This window comes from Chelonoidis abingdonii, chromosome 10, assembly GCF_003597395.2.
Source record: "Chelonoidis abingdonii isolate Lonesome George chromosome 10, CheloAbing_2.0, whole genome shotgun sequence".
NCBI lineage: Eukaryota > Metazoa > Chordata > Testudines > Testudinidae > Chelonoidis > Chelonoidis abingdonii.
The window spans coordinates 79,045,193-79,060,290 of NC_133778.1; the positions used below are offsets into that span (position 1 = coordinate 79,045,193).

At 55.5% G+C, this 15,098-nt stretch overlaps 1 protein-coding gene across 1 annotated transcript in view; it reads left to right on the forward strand.

Annotated features, from left to right (window-relative positions):
* LOC116815782 (putative thioesterase PNKD) overlaps positions 1-15,098 on the forward strand; it is a 27,396-nt gene that overhangs the window by 1,398 nt on the left and 10,900 nt on the right. Inside the window, exons 2-4 of the mRNA XM_032764422.2 lie at positions 9,071-9,186; positions 9,699-9,811; positions 13,862-13,920. Of these exons, the coding sequence (XP_032620313.1) occupies positions 9,071-9,186; positions 9,699-9,811; positions 13,862-13,920 (288 nt within the window). The remainder of the gene's footprint in view (positions 1-9,070; positions 9,187-9,698; positions 9,812-13,861; positions 13,921-15,098) is intronic.

A 15,098-nucleotide genomic window follows, 5' to 3' on the forward strand; every position in this document is an offset into this window, starting at 1 on the left:
CCATCAGTTGCTAGGAGACAGAGTGCCAGGCATTTAGGTGCACTGGCCCTTTGCTCTGCAGCAATCACACACCCTTATTCCACTACCTAGATACTTAAGAAGTGCATAGGGGACACTGAGGCACCAACACAGTATTCAGAGCAAACATTAAGAACATTTCCAGTTCGTCACAGCTGTGTGTCACTCACCAGCAGTAAACTGTTGGACTTTGGCAGGCAGCACTGAGCCAGATATCCCCGTTTCAGGGTAACTGCACCTGTGTTCCCCTTCGGGGCACCCACATCAGGTCTCGGGCTTCCAGTCGTCGCCTCTTTTGGGAGGAGATGCACGGCTCTCCCCCTTCTGACTGGGGTTTGAAGGCTGCATAGCTCCTGCAGTCCTCTGTGATACCCCCTGCCAGCCAGCCTGCCTGATTGCCCGCCCCATTGCTTTGCCATCTCTGCAATGGCCACAGACAGCGTGTGGCTGGCAGTTACAAGTCACCACGCTGCTCTTGCTAAGCCAGCACCTTTTACTCTTACGGTAAAAGTGTCACCGGGACAACGTATAGAAACAAGGAAGAAGTTCCTCTACACATGCTAAAAGCTTACCCAAGATCCTCCATCAGTCTCATGGGCCCTTCCACGAGATTTGGGGCCATTGGATAGAAGGGCCTGTCCATTCGCTGGGTCAGAAAGAAGGCCCTGAGGCAATGTAAATGCAGCCTTTTTATACAATATCAGGATTGGAAGGGACCTCAGGAAGTATCTAGTCCAACCCCCAGACAGATTTTTACCCCAGTTCCCTAAATGGCCCCCTCAAGAACTGAACTCACAACCCTGGGTTTAGCAGGCCAGTGCTTAAACCACCGAGCTATCCCTGCTCCACCAGAAGCCCTTTCTTGGTTGATGGCTGAAAGATCCCATTTGAACCAGCATGTGCAAACCTCCCCGGGAGGCTGGTACCTCTCTGGAGTCCGTACAACCTGGGTGCTTTCCCTTAATAACCCCCTACACACACACTGTGCCTGGTTCTTGGCACAGCTGTGGCAGGGCCCCCCGCCCAGAGTTCCATACAATCCCTGTCCCACAGGGGCCCCCTTAAGGAAGAGGTGATCCCCAAGAGAGATGCCTTTTGTTCTTTCCCAGGTGCCCGACCCACTGGGTAAATGCAACATTAACTGCTGCGAATTCAAGCATGTTCAGAGCAGGAAGTCTGACGCTTTGGGTTCTACAGTACCTGTCACTCCCCTCTTCTGCACACCCGTGCCGAATGGCTAGGCAGTGCATGTCTCTCATCGGATAATACTGTAAGCTTCTCAGGGAGGTGTGGTTGAAAGGCAAAGTGCTTTCACAGAAGCTAATGGGGAAGGTAACTTAGTATCATTTCTGCTGCCTGCATGAGGGATCGTGCCGTAGGACAGCGTCAGTTGAAATCACTCTTCTGTCTGAAGAGACGTCCCTGTTCTGCAGTTGCTATAACTGAAGGGAGCTGTGGAACTCTCTGCCACAAGGCATTGGAGTAGAAGAATAGTGTAGGTTTCAGAAAAGGATTCATGTATAGATGAGACCATCCTGAGTCCCATTAGATAGGCTGGAGCATTATCTCTAAGGGATATTTACTTTGGTGTTGCAGCCCCATAAACTAACCACAGATAGGCAGGATATAGGATATGTCCCTGAATTAGCTCCTGTTTGACCTAGAGGAGATCTTCTAGAGAAACGCCAAGTCTTGATTAAAACTAAGGCTGTCAAGAGATTAAAAAAATTAATCACGATTAATTGTGCTGTTAATAATAGAATATCATGTCATATCAATCTATTTGAGAAAGTCGAAAACATCCAAAAATATTTAATTTCCATTACAACACAGAATACAAAGTGTCCAGTGCTCACTTGGTTTTTTATTACAAATATTTGCACTGTAAAAAACAGCTTTTTTTCAATTCACCTGATACAAGTACTGTCGTGCAATCTCTTTATCGTGAAAGTTGAACTTACAAATGTAAATTATGTACCAAAAAAACCTGCATTCAGAAATAAAATATTGTACAACTCTAGTGCCTACAAGTCCACTCAGACCTATTTCAGCCAATCGCTCAGACAAACAACTCGGTTTACATTTGCAGGAGATAATTCTGCCCCCTGAAAGTGAGAACAGGTGTTCTTCTGGCACTGTTGTAGCCAGCATGCCAGATGCACTAAGGATTCATAAGTCCCTTCATGCTTCAACCACCATTCCAGAGGACATGTGTCCATGTTGATGACGGGTTCTGCTCGATAACAGTCCAAAGCAGTGCGGACTGACACATGTTCATTTTCATCATCAGAGTCAGATGTCACCAGCAGAAGGTGGATTTTCTGTTTTGGTGGCTCAGGTTCTGTAGTTTCTGCATCTATGTGTTGCTCTTTTAAGACTTCTGAAAGCTCCGCACCTCATCCCACTCAGATTTTGAAAGGCACTTCAGATGCTCAAACCTTGGATCAAGCACTGTAGCTATCTTTAGGAATCTCAGATTGGTACCTTCTTTGCGTTTTGTCAAATCTGCAGTGAAGTGTTCTTAAAATGAACAAAATGTGCTGGATCATCATCCGAGACTGTCATAACATGAAGTATAGGGCAGACTGCAGGTAAAGCAGGACAGGAGGCACAATTCTCCCCGAAGGAGTTCAGTCACAAATTTAATTAACGTCTTACTTTTTTGACAAGCGTCATCACCAGGGAAACGTGTGCTCTGGAATGGTGTCTGAAGCATGAAGGGACATACAAATGTTTAGTATATCTGGCATGTAAATACCTTGCAATGCCAGCTACAAAAGTGCCATGCGAATGCTTGTTCTCCCTTTCAGGTGGTATTGTAAAGAAGAAGCAAGCAGCATTATCTCCCATCAATGTAAACAAACTTGTTTGTCTGAGTGATTGGCTGAACAAGAAGTAGGACTGAGTGGACTTGAAAGCTTTAAAGCCTTCATGTAACAAAAAACCCTACATTTGTAAGTTACACTTTCACAACAGAAATCACACTACAGTGCTTGTATGAGGTGTATTGAAAAATACTATTTTTTTCATTTTTACAGTGCAAATATTTGTAATAAAATATTGAGCCCTGTACACTTTGTATTCTGTGTTGCAAGAGAAATCAATATTTTTGAAAAATGTAGAAAAACATCCAAAATATTTAATATTATTCAGTTGGGATTCTCTTGTTTAACAGTGTGACTAATCACGATGCATTTTTTTTGAGTTAATTGCATAAGTTAACTGCGATTTAATCGACAGCCCTAATTAAAACCATTCCAGTGATGGCGAATGCACCCCGATCCGTGGTAAATTGTTCCAATGGTTAATGACCCTCCCTGCTAAAAACATCTCATTTCTAGTCTGACTTTGCCTAGCAAATATTTCATAACTGTCCGTTGTGGGGCTTTTGTCCTGCTTCCTGTGAAGCTTCTATACTGGCCACTGTTGGAGGCTGGGCTAGACTGAGAATCCTACCGTCATGTATTTACATTCCGCCGCCCTGGCAGTGTGTTTACTTTCTGTATACGGCATCTGGCTGTATAATCTGTTAGTTTTCTTTCCGGTTTTCTGTGGGTCTTTCAGACAGCAATGGGGTGGGGGAAGGGAGGGAGAGGTGGTTTTTAAAAAAAACAGGAAAACGTTCTACAACTGCTAACATTGGCATGGAGATTTAGGTAAATGTGGAGCATGCATGAAACTACCTTTCCCGCTTACCCGTAATTCAGCCAGTCTCAAGTTCGATGTTTTCTCCACTCGGATCTGCCCGTGAAGGGCTGTTGTTGTGGGACACTGTGCTGGAAACCAACCTCCTGGCTTACCTTAACGATACCATAAGTAATTAGAGCCGACAAGGGGTTTTCTTTCTTTGTGTTAATCCAGTTTATCTTCCCCTGCTGATTTTTCGTCTATCTTACTGATTGCTGGCTTGGCCAGGGGTAACCTGTGGAGGTTTCATTTCCCTATGCTCAGGGCTGCAGCGTCGGGCCGCTTATGGAAGCATCTCTGTTTGTTTGAAAAGCAGTTGTTCCCTCCAGTATCTGCCTCTAGCCTGTGTGGGGAGGGAGAGCGGGGCAGCGGTGGGGGTGTGTGTGGGGGTTGTAAGCTTCATGGCAAGTTTTAAACTTCAAAGTCAGCTTTTATTTGTTGTTATTCTGCAGCTTTTTTCCTGCTGTGGTAGCTGTTTGTTGTTGCTGGAAAAATACGCGAATGCAGGGGAAATTTCAACCTAACAAAACCCAGTTTTTTGTGTTTTTTTTACATACTGCCTCGTAGCTGCTGCGTAGATCAAGGGCTTAAGTCCAATCCTGTTTGGAATTGCCCTTTCTCTGGATAATCAGAACATCCGCTATTAGGTGAGATAAAATCTCCTGTGCTTTGATGGCTCCGCCAGCCAGTAACTGCCCCAGGGCTCAGCAGCTGCCTCCACTGAGGTTTATTCCACAGCCGTCCAGGGTGGTGATCTCTGGCTGCTTCCTATGGAAGATTTTTGCACAGGCTGATCGCAGAGACAAGATACTGAGCTCGAAGGACCTGGGCTCTGAGCTGATCTCTGCCGGCAGAGATGTTGTAACTATTCCCCCCTGCGCTCACCCCGCTGCACAGCAATGTCCGCGTGACAGCCGCACACTCATCGGCTGGGGCTGTCTGGGCCAGAGCCCACACAGAGTCATGGGGTCGGGGAGAGAACGGGCTCCGAGTCCAGGCCGGCCTTGGAAACTGCTGCTGTCTGTTTCACCGTGGCCGTTCTCCGCCCCCAACGCTGGGCAGTGCGCACCCCTCCTTCCCGTCGAGGTGGGAGCAGGGGGCCTGACTTGCATTCAGCTTTAATTGAAGGGCATCTGGTGGGGTCTCATTGTGTCCTTTGGACGTGGGGTTTATGATCAGTGTGGTTCCCCAGGCCCAGTCTCTTCTGGGGTTTCTCGTCCATCCAGCTTCATGTGATCCCACCCCAAGGCCCAGTACGGTCCCATCTCAGAAGCCACATGCCCACCCCGGCAGGAGGGGTTGGCTCTCATTGCCCCCATGGTACAGAGCGGCCCTGGGAGCCCCAGAGAGAGGGATTTGCGCAAAGTCCAATGGTAGAGCTGGGGACAAAACCCAGGAGTCCTGATTCTAATCTCTGCTCTAACAGACCTCGGGCAAAGACACGGAACCCAGGAGTCCTGACTCCCGAGCCACAGCGGCAAGGCCTGCTACCCTGGACCCGGCTCCTCAGTGGGGAAGGGGGAGGGGCTTGCAGCTGGCTAGAGAATCCAGCTGGAGCTGAATACTCCCCTGGGAGCTGGGAATCCCCTGGGGGTGTCGCTGGAGGGGCTGAGGGCCGGGGGGAGGCTGTATCTTGTCACCTCCCCTTCTCCCCCAGTTCCCAACACTACTGTGGGGCTGCTGAGAGCTCCTTGCTGGGAGCTGAGGCGGGGGCAGGGAAGTTGCTGCCCTGGGTCTCCTTTTGGAGGAATGGGGGTGACTAGTGGTTAGAGCAAAGGGGCCTGAGTCAGGACCCCCTGGCTATCAGCCCCTGCCAGGCATTCCATATGCAACCCTGAGTGTTGCTTTCCTGCGTCGGTTTCCCCAAATGCCTCCAGAACTGCAGCCAGGGGTGGTGCTAGAGAGAAGTAAACTCTTGTAAGGTGTGCAAATGAGGTTCTGCCTCTGGGCTCCTGGCAGAACTTGTCACCCTTCCCCACTGCCCCCGCCCCCCGCCAGCCTGTATAACAAGGCAAATATAAGTTAAAGCTGGGGGGAGAACCCTTCCACCCTTGCTGGTGTCTGAACAGGTTAATGCTACTCCAACCTACTTCCCTTTTTTAAAACCATGGGGCTGGGGCCCTGGCAGAGGGAACTGGCGGTTTCATGATCACTGGGATGGCTGGTGCAATTAGTGGACAGAAGCCAGTGCAGCAGCCTGACTGGGGGTGGGTAACATGCTTCTCTCTCCCCCCCCCCCCCCCCCCAGCAGCTCTATGGGGGGCTGCTCTGCCTGCACTGGTCTAGGAGCAGCTGAAAGCTCTTATGCTAAAAACCTCAAAGCCCACGGCCTGCTGAGCTCCAGCACCAGCTGGCGGTTCTTGCCACCCGGAATGCCTGGTTCCAGCAGGGTGGTGATGGGGCCCAGGCCTGCTTCCCCTGCTCACAGGCATTGTCTCTCTGCCAGAGGTGTACCAGGGTTCGGCTGAGCCACACTCAGTGCCTGGGGGCAGGCAGGTCGCTACTCAAATGCCTGGCGTGCCAGCGCCTCCTGCTGGAGTGTCTCTCAGCGCTCTGCGGCCGTGAGCAACCCACGCCTGGCACATCTGCCCTGTGATGCGGCTTGGAGGAGTCCCAGTTCTACAGGTGGGACCCTGAGGCCAGATCTACCCCAGGAAGGCAGTGGTCGTGTAGCACGTTGTACCAGCAATGCGCTGTCAGCAACACTGCGCTTTTACCAGCATAGCTAACTGCAGCCTGCCCAAGCGAAGTACATGACGATGGTAACAGTGTGTGTGGCCTGAGGCACCAGGGCTTGCTTACGGTCAAAAAGTAGGAAAGTCAGAGAGAGAACCCGGGAGTCCTAGCTCCCAGACCCCCCTGCTCTAACTACTAGACCCCTCTCCCCAACCTGGGAATAGAACCCAGGAGTCCTGGCTCCCAGACCTCCCTGCTCTAACCCTTTAGACTCCACTCCTCTCCTGGACCTGGGAACAGAAGCCAGGACCCCACTCCTCTCTCAGAGCTCGTGATAGAGCCAGTCCCTGTTGGGACCCAGTACACCCAACTCCTTCCCCCCACGCTGCCAGGATATTTTCTTGCTCTTGTATCTTGTGAGAGAAACCAATAGAAATGCCTGGTTGGGTGAGTCCAAGAGCAGTGAGAGCAGCCCCCCCCCCCCCCCCAGCCCATATACCCCATTCCTTCTCCGGGCCCCTCCAGGGCCATTAACCAGCAGCTGCCCACTGGAGCATCCATACAGGCTGGTTTTCCAGATGCTGGGGGCTTGCATGCTATGAAATCCGAGCCCTTGAGTTCGCTCTGCTTGCTGGGGGCAGGGGGTGGGTGGTCTCCCCAATCCCCTCCGAGCACTGAGCTCGCTTCCTGAACCTGGCCGCACACGCTGTGTCCTGGGCGGACTCATTGACGCATCTGCCAGCTCCCCAGCCCTGCTTGGGAAGCCCGCACTGGGATGTCCGTGGTGCGTAGCTCAGAACCCAGGTGCGGCTCTGCCCTTTCTCCGGGGGGGCGCAGGTGGGTGTGTGTGCACGTGCAGGTTGGCGCTCCAGCGGCTGTTACTTTCTGACGCCTGTGGGACCAGGGAAATTCCAGACCCATGCTAAGCTGGAGGATTATTGTGGACGGTGGGTGAAGGGCAGCAATCCTTTCTCACAAACCTGGCCAATGTGCCAAGAAGCCCCAGCCTGTCCCCCATCTGGCGCTGTGCCTTCAGGGGCGGGGGAGAGCCAGCGTGGGGCAGCTGGGTGCTGTTCTGATTCCTCCGTGCCCGTTCTGGCATTGCCCCTCACTTCTGCCGCCAGCCCCCTCCACCATGTTGCAAGGGGCACCTGAAAGCCAGATCGGCATTCACGCGCCCCTCCAGTGAACTGCAGGGAGATTCAGCTCCCCCTTCTCCCAGGCTCCTACCCAGCCTGCCCCCCTGAACTGTGCCCCAGTAATGGCACCATCTGCCCCCACTGGGGAGAACCCCCTGTGGAGCCACCTGGAGGTGTCTCGTTCCCCTGTTTGCTTAGTTCATGCTGATCCATTGACTTGGAAATCCTAAGTGGACCCCGAGTTCCTTTCCCTCCCAGACTTTAAAAAAAAATCCAGTTCTCTGATTGGTCCTCTGGTCAGGTGCTTGATTCCCCCCCTGTCCACCCCTTACAGGTAAAAGAAAATTAACCCTTACCTATCTACTTATGACACATGCTGATCCATTGACTTGGAAATCCTAAGTGGTGCCCCTGCCCCGAGCGCCTCTCTGGGGAAACTGGCCCCACTGGGGAGATCAGCTTGGTGTGGCACTTGGACGCTGACAGGTGCAGCCCAGTGTGTGTCTGGCCGTGCCCCAGCTGAGACAGGCGAAGGGCTCTGGCTAGTTTGAGGCAGATGCTGCCCCCCGCGCGCCCTGCATGCAGAGCGGGTGTGATCGTGGGAGCCAGGCGTATGGGCTGGGTCTGCCCCGATCCCAGGGCGCTGGTAGCATTGCCGGTCAAAACCGTGCTTCCCGGGCAGCAGAGAGGCAAGAGTGAGTGAAGCCACATTAGCCCCATCTTGCAGAGGGGGAAACGGAGGTTAACAGCCTGGGGCCGGGGTCCCCAGCTGGCGCAAATGGTCAGAGCTCCGTTGATGTCAAGGGGTTTACGGTGACTTGCACCCTCTCAGGAGCTGATCCCCTGATTCTCAAGTCTCCCGGTCTCTCATGGTCTGGCTGTCGGGAATTGGGCCCCAGGCAGCGGAGGGAATCTGTGCCGGCGTAGGGCAGAAGAGGGTCGCCCGGGGGGGATAGACAGGGACAGCTCTACAGGCCAGCACCGTGACTGCAGCGATCGCTATACCAGTGAACCCGCCGTGTGGACGCGGCTCGTGCTGCTGATGGTGCTGATGCTGGCGTAGCTTGCACTGGTTCGGCGGATGCTGTGTTGGGCAGTGTCACCACTTCTACGCTGGAGCTTTCACTGTGCTAGAAAGGGCTAAAAAAAATTAAGAAAATCCCCCGCTCCTGCATCCGACCTGGCCTGTGTCGCAGCTGTGAGATGATAACCTGTGTACTGGCTTCCCAGCCCTTGGGCTCCCATCCCCATCTCTGTTGTCTGGCCACTGGTCGGCTGACAAAGCCACCGGCCTGGCCACCTCCCCACGGGCTGGCTGCGACAGTAGGAACAGTTTGGTCTAAAAGCTTTAGCTGCTGCTTCTTGGAAAGGAGGGAAATCCAGACCCTGATGCTTTCTTCTGTGTCCCTGGCACCCTGGTGCTCTGCAGCACATCTGCCCCCGACCCCAAAGAGGGCAGGGAGAGCAGCTGAGTTGCTGGGCCCCTGTGGGAGTGGGAGGGAGACCCATCTCTGCATCTCACTCTAGCCCTCTCCCTGTCCTCTCCTCAGGTACAGCCTGTACGCCCGCACCCGGCTGGGCTACCTCTTCTACAAACGGCAGATGAAGAAAGCCCGGGAGCGGTATCCACATGGCCACTCGATCCCCCAGCCCGTGATGTTCAGTGGTGAGTCCTAGCTGCTTCTGGGGCTGCCCCCCACCCTGCTTCTGGGGCCCGTTCTCACTCATCCCACAAGTCCGGGGCCCCCAGCGTCTCTAGCCCCCTCTAACAGCTGGTGCACAAGAGGGTAACAGTCTACTACAGCTGCCAGCTAGTGAAGTTCCTTCTTTAGCTCAGGCGGCAGAGCCTCGTGCTTTCAGCACCGAAGGGGCCAGGTTCCGTCACAGGGGGGATGAAGGGTGGTTACGCTAATGCATGGATCCAGGTTCAGGTTGGGCTGGGGTCTGGGGATCTAACTGGGCACAAGGAGCTGACAGACCCTGAATCTCGTGAGCTGCTCCAGCAATAACTTGAGCCTCATCTGATCAAACTTTCCCATTCTGCTGCCTTGGCCCATGTCCGGATTGGAGTCAGAGTCTGACCTGGTTGGTCCCCGGACTCTCAGGGCTGCCAGGAGTTTGAGGCTCTGGCTCAGAGCCCCTTTCTCAGCTGCTTGTGTGTCTGCCCTGTAACCTCAGGGGTAAAGATCCTGCCGATTCCTGTGTTAGCCAACAACTACAGCTACCTGGTCATCGACACCCACTCCAACACTGCTGCCGCCATCGACCCTTCAGACCCGCTGGCCGTGCAGGTGAGAACTGTTCCCTGCCTCGGCGGGGGCGCTCTCCTGCCCCACTGGGACCAGCGCCCTGCCCTCCGGCGCGTGAAATTTACAAGGGGATCGATCCACTGAGACGTGCGGGGGGTTCAGACGCTGTGGGGTGGGGAGATGGGATCTGCCCCCTTTCACCATCCCATAGCCACTGTGCCACACTGAGGGGTGAGGAGATGGGACCTGCCTCCTTTCACCATCTCAGAGCCACTGTGCCATGCTGTGGGGTGGGGAGATGGGACCTGCCCCCTTTCACCATCCCATAGCCGCTGTGCCGCACTCTAGGGTTAAAGCTGCTCTTGGGAGGGACCCCAGTGGCCATGGGGGTGGGAGTGGGGTGGGCTAGTGCCTGAGCCTGTCTCTGTGCCCCCTCTTCCTGCCCACCCTCCACTCCCAACTGTCTTCCCTGTATCCTGAGGATCTGCCGGATTTTGCCATCAGCACCGACCTTTGCCTGCTGGGCTGCCTGTCCCACCCTCCCTGGCGTAGGGGGGCAGCAGTTGAGGGGGGCATCAGACAGAGAAGATCAGGCACCCAGCCTTGTGCGAAGGGTGCCTCTGGCTCCCTCGCTGCCCTGCTCTTCAAAGGCCCCCACAGCCACCGGCCCAGCCCCCTCCTTCCTGCTGCCGGAGGCTGCAGTCCTTTGTTGGTCCACCTGTTTGTTCTGCGGCCGGATGGGTGACAGAGACTCCACGGAGCCCACTAGGGACTTGGCGGTTGCTATTGATTTTGCAGGGAAGGTGCCCGGATGCCATGGTGAGGGGTGAAAGGCTAACGAGAGAGAGAGCGTGCTGCGTGTGTGGGGCTGGTGGAAGGGGGTGGGGAGCGAGAGAAGAACAGTGAGATATGCAGCACGGTGAGGGGGGGAGGCCACAGAAAGGAAATGCACCAGTCCCTTGTTTGAAGGGGGTGGGGAATCCCAGCTCCTAGAATACCCCTCCACCAATGGAACTGCCCTCAGTGACTGTGTGCACACCCAACCGCACCCCGTCACTCCTCTGTGCTCGGGCATTGGCCCCTCCTTCTCCACAAGTTGCAGTGGGGAGACGGGGAGCATGGGGCCACAGGGCTGGGGTAGGACCAAGGCTCCATGCCTGCCTCCAAGCCCTGCACTGTGGCCACTCAGAACTTCGCAAGTGGGGCCGGACGCTGCTCCCCCAGCTGCACAGAGCGAAGGAGAATCCCCTTAAGATCATGGTGCTATAGGGCCCGTGACACAGATGAGCAGTTCTGAATCCAGCCAGCAGGGAGCAGCGGTGCATGCACTGATTCATTACAACCTACTTTACAGAGAACTTGGCTGCCCCTTTTAACCCCACCATGGGCAGTCCTAGCACCAGGAGACAGCCGCAGCCGGCGTGTCAGCCCCTCGGTGGCCCCGTCTCTGACATAGGGGACACTTTGCCCAATGGGCACCGAGACGACACCCAAGGTGGTCAATGCAAACCAACTGCTGGCTCCACTCTGGTGCGCCCAGCCGGTTGGGTCTGCGCCCACAAGTGGTGCCTGCTGCGCCCTCCCTGAGAGCAGCTGCCCCTATGCCAGGCTCTAAACCCATTACAGAGCCACCTGGGAGCAGGGCTGAGTCACTCCGGAGTCCCCTGGGGAGGCAGAGGGGGTGGCTTCTCTGGAATCTTGTTCCAACTTGCAGTGGGGTGGGCGGCTGAGGTGCTGCCTGCTCCCCAGCCTGTGGGAGATCAGTCAGCATGCAGATTGCTACTGCATTGGCCTGGGTTCTTTTTAACCCCTCGGTGCCTGGAACCCACTTAGCACCAAGAGCATTGAATCCTGTGCAGGGGCAGGGGAATGAACTCGGAAGGAGACCTGCCCTGGGGCCTGGCAGGAAGCAGTGGGAGGAGAAGGGGAAATGCAGCAGAGACAGAAGAACAGCTGCTACATGGAAATGACTGCTTCTCCCAGTGCAGGGTCTGCACTGGGCATGGGGGAGCCTTCCCAGAACCTCCCAGCTGCGAATGGGCCCCCAGCAGGACAGGGCTGACTCTAAAGTAGCCCCCACCCCCCGCCCATCTAGGGGAAAAAGCTAGTGCAAGAGCTGCTCTGCTCCCCGGCAGGATCAGCAGGATCGGAAGGGCCTAGCATGCTTTGGAAGCGAGTGGCAGGACCACTGGCCTATACAGAAGGGCTTCTGGGGCATGGAGGGGGCTCCCCGCCCCACACAGAGCTCAGGGCTAAAGTCCTCTTGGTGCAGAAAGAAGGGAGTCTCTGCTTTGGTCACTTTCACCTCAAAGCCCCAGCCTGGAGCTGGGTGTGGGTCTGCCACAGATCCCAGGGTTATAAACAGCTGCATCTGCACCCCTGCATGGGTGGAATCTGGGCTCATGGAGGGTCAGAAGCACCCCCCCCCCCCAAAAAAAAAAAAGGGTGCCTGTCCCAGAAGTGGTCTGGCTGGCTCCCAAGCTCAGTGCTGCTGGTTAAATAGTGTGTGCAGTAAAAAGTGCCGGGGGCAGGAAATGGCTCGGTTAAGCTGAAGAGGAAAGTGAGGTGGCAAAATTTACAGACGATACAAAATTATTCAAGACAGTTAAGCCCAGAGCAGAGTGTGAGCGAGGAGCCACAAAGGGATCTCATCAAACCGTGCCATGCAACAGCAGATGAAATTCAGTGCTGAAAAAGGCAACGTAAAGCACATTGGGAAAAGTAATCCCGACTCTATGCAGAAAACGACGGGCTCTAAATTAGCTGTTACCACTCAAGCAAGAGATCTGGGGAAACGGCCACTCAACGTGCCACAGCCGTCAAAAAAGCTAAAAGAATGTTAGGAACCATTAGGGAAGGGACAGATAATGAGACAGAAAATATCACAGCGCCTCTATGTAAATCCCTGGTAGGCCCACACCTTGAATACTGGGCAGTTCTGGTCGCCGTATCCCAAGAAAGATAGATTGGAAGTGGGGAAAGGTCAGAGAAGAGCAACAGAAACGAGTAGGGGGATGGAACAGCTTCCATATGAGGAGCGATTAGAAAGTCTGACCCTGTTTGGTTTAGGAAAAAGATGACTAAGAGGGAATATAGTAGCGGTCCAGAAAATCAGGACTGGTGCGGAGAAAGTGACCAGGGAAGTGTTATTTACCCCTTCCCATAACACACGAACCAGGGGTCACCCAGTGCAATTAACCGGCAGCGGGTTTAAAACGAACACAAGGAAGTGTGTTCACACAGCGCACAGTCAGCCTGTGGAACTCCCTGCCAGGGGATGGTGTGAAGGCCAAAACTAACTGGGTTCAAATAGAGAAGTTCCTGGCAGACAGATCTATCAATGGCTATTAGCTGAGATGGTCAAGGACGCACCCCCCTGCCCTGGCTGTCCCCAAGCCTCTGACTGTGAAAAGCTGGGAGTGGAGGACAGGGAGTGGCTCACCTGCTAATTGCCCCGTTCTGTTCATTCCCTCTGAAGTCCCCCGCAATGGTCAGAGACAGGGTCCTGGGTTAGATGGACAATTGCTCTGCCCCAGTCCGGCCGTTCTTACATTGCCGAGAGCTTCCCTGGGGATTACTATAGCAGTGAGGTGGGGCTGGCTGTGTGTGCTGGAGAATTAGAGTCCTCACCCCCTGCCAGGGGCTGGGAGGGATCTGCACTGCCATGAGGAGCCCTGGATTTGCATCCTGCCAGGCTGGCCGGGCATGGGATACTGAGCCCTCTGGCAGTACTGGGTTCAAGTCTTGCCATCATACCTGGGGGCCGCTGAGAGACCTGGGGGCAATTCCTTTGCACGGAGTGTGGAGCAGGGGTGGCGGGGATAGGTCAGAGCAACTGGAGGGTGCAGCAGTGGGGAGCTGCGGGGGCCCCCAATATAAACAGCTTCCCAGGCGATTCTGGGCTTGAATCAAATCAGATGCTGCCGAATTGGGGGAGGCACTGGCCGGCTGCTCACCTCCTCTCCCATGTGTGTTCCCCAGTTGATTGGGCAGCCCACCCCACCAGGCAGCTCCCTGGTTCTTTAGCCCTTGGGGTGGGGACAGAGCTTGTGGTCAGGCTGGGGCTGCTGCTTACACGTTCTCTTCTTCCAGGCAGCCATTGAGCAGGAGGGGGTGACGCTGGAAGCCATCCTGTGCACCCACAAACACTGGTACGGGGGCTGCTCTGGGGGGCGGTGGGGGCTGACTTCCTGCCTAGGGCAGATCATTGCCCTTTGGAGGCAGGGCTGTGCTGGGAGGGAGACAGAGCATGGGGGGAGCCCAGGGCTGGGGCAGGGAAGGGCCCTGCCCCGGCGTGTCCAGCTGCCATGTGGGAGCGATGGGCAGAGAGGGAATCTGGGGCGTCGGTGGAGCTGAGAGAAGCCCATCCTGAAAGTCCCTTGTTAGCAGGGTGAGGAGGGAATCTGAGGCTTGCTCTGGCCCTCGGGTTCCCATTTTCCCTGGCCCAGCCGGGGAGGGGGCTCTCGGGGCCGGCCGCCGTACGGAAACGTCCACAGGTGCCTCTGCGGAGCCCATGAGACAGTGGCTTCAGCCTGGGGGCCCTGCAGTGGTGGGGGGGGGGGTTATCTCCCTGGATGCCGCCCTCGGAGGCGGCGCTTCACCCCTGCCTTTCCCTCCTAGCTGGGGGGACGGGCCCTTCTCCTTGGAGGTGGCAGGAGCAGTCAGTGCTGTGTGGGCAGAGTGGGAACCTGGACAGATCAGCCCTCCCCCCCACCCCACTTCCAGGGGTCCCATGTTCCTTCCCCTTCACTAGCTGGTGCCCTTAAAACCTGCCCCCCAGTCCTGGCTGCCGCTGGGGGGCCTCCCTGGACAGTGGGTTTGGTAGGTCTCCAGCCAGTTCCCAGGGGACAATGGTCCATCTCCGAACCCCACAACCAGCCCCCTCGTTGACTGCACTCAAGAGGCCAAGGCTGGGGCTCCCCGCTCGCCCCGGTGGGTCTGTGGCCCATGGGCAGGAGCTGTTGCAGGGACTAGAGATGTGGTGCCCAGAGCCGTGTGGCTTGGCTGCAATATCGGCTCTGTCCTGGCCGATCCTGCCCCCCCTCCAGTCCTGGGGGAAGACGGGACTCTGACCAGCTGCTTCTTTCCTTCCTTTTACCCCCTCCAACGCCTGCCCCTTTCCCTGCCCCCTTCCAGGCTGCCCCAGGTGGGTGAGCCATGCAGTTAACCCAGCCTAGGCTGGGGACCCTGGAACTCCCCTCCCCACCCCCCCACTTCCACCCTCGCTGGCTCTGGCCAAATGCCACAGCTGGTTCATTTCAGCCACCTGCTCCCATTGTCCCAGCCACCACAAGGGCACCCCCCAGCCCCTCCTCCCACCCCCCCCCCC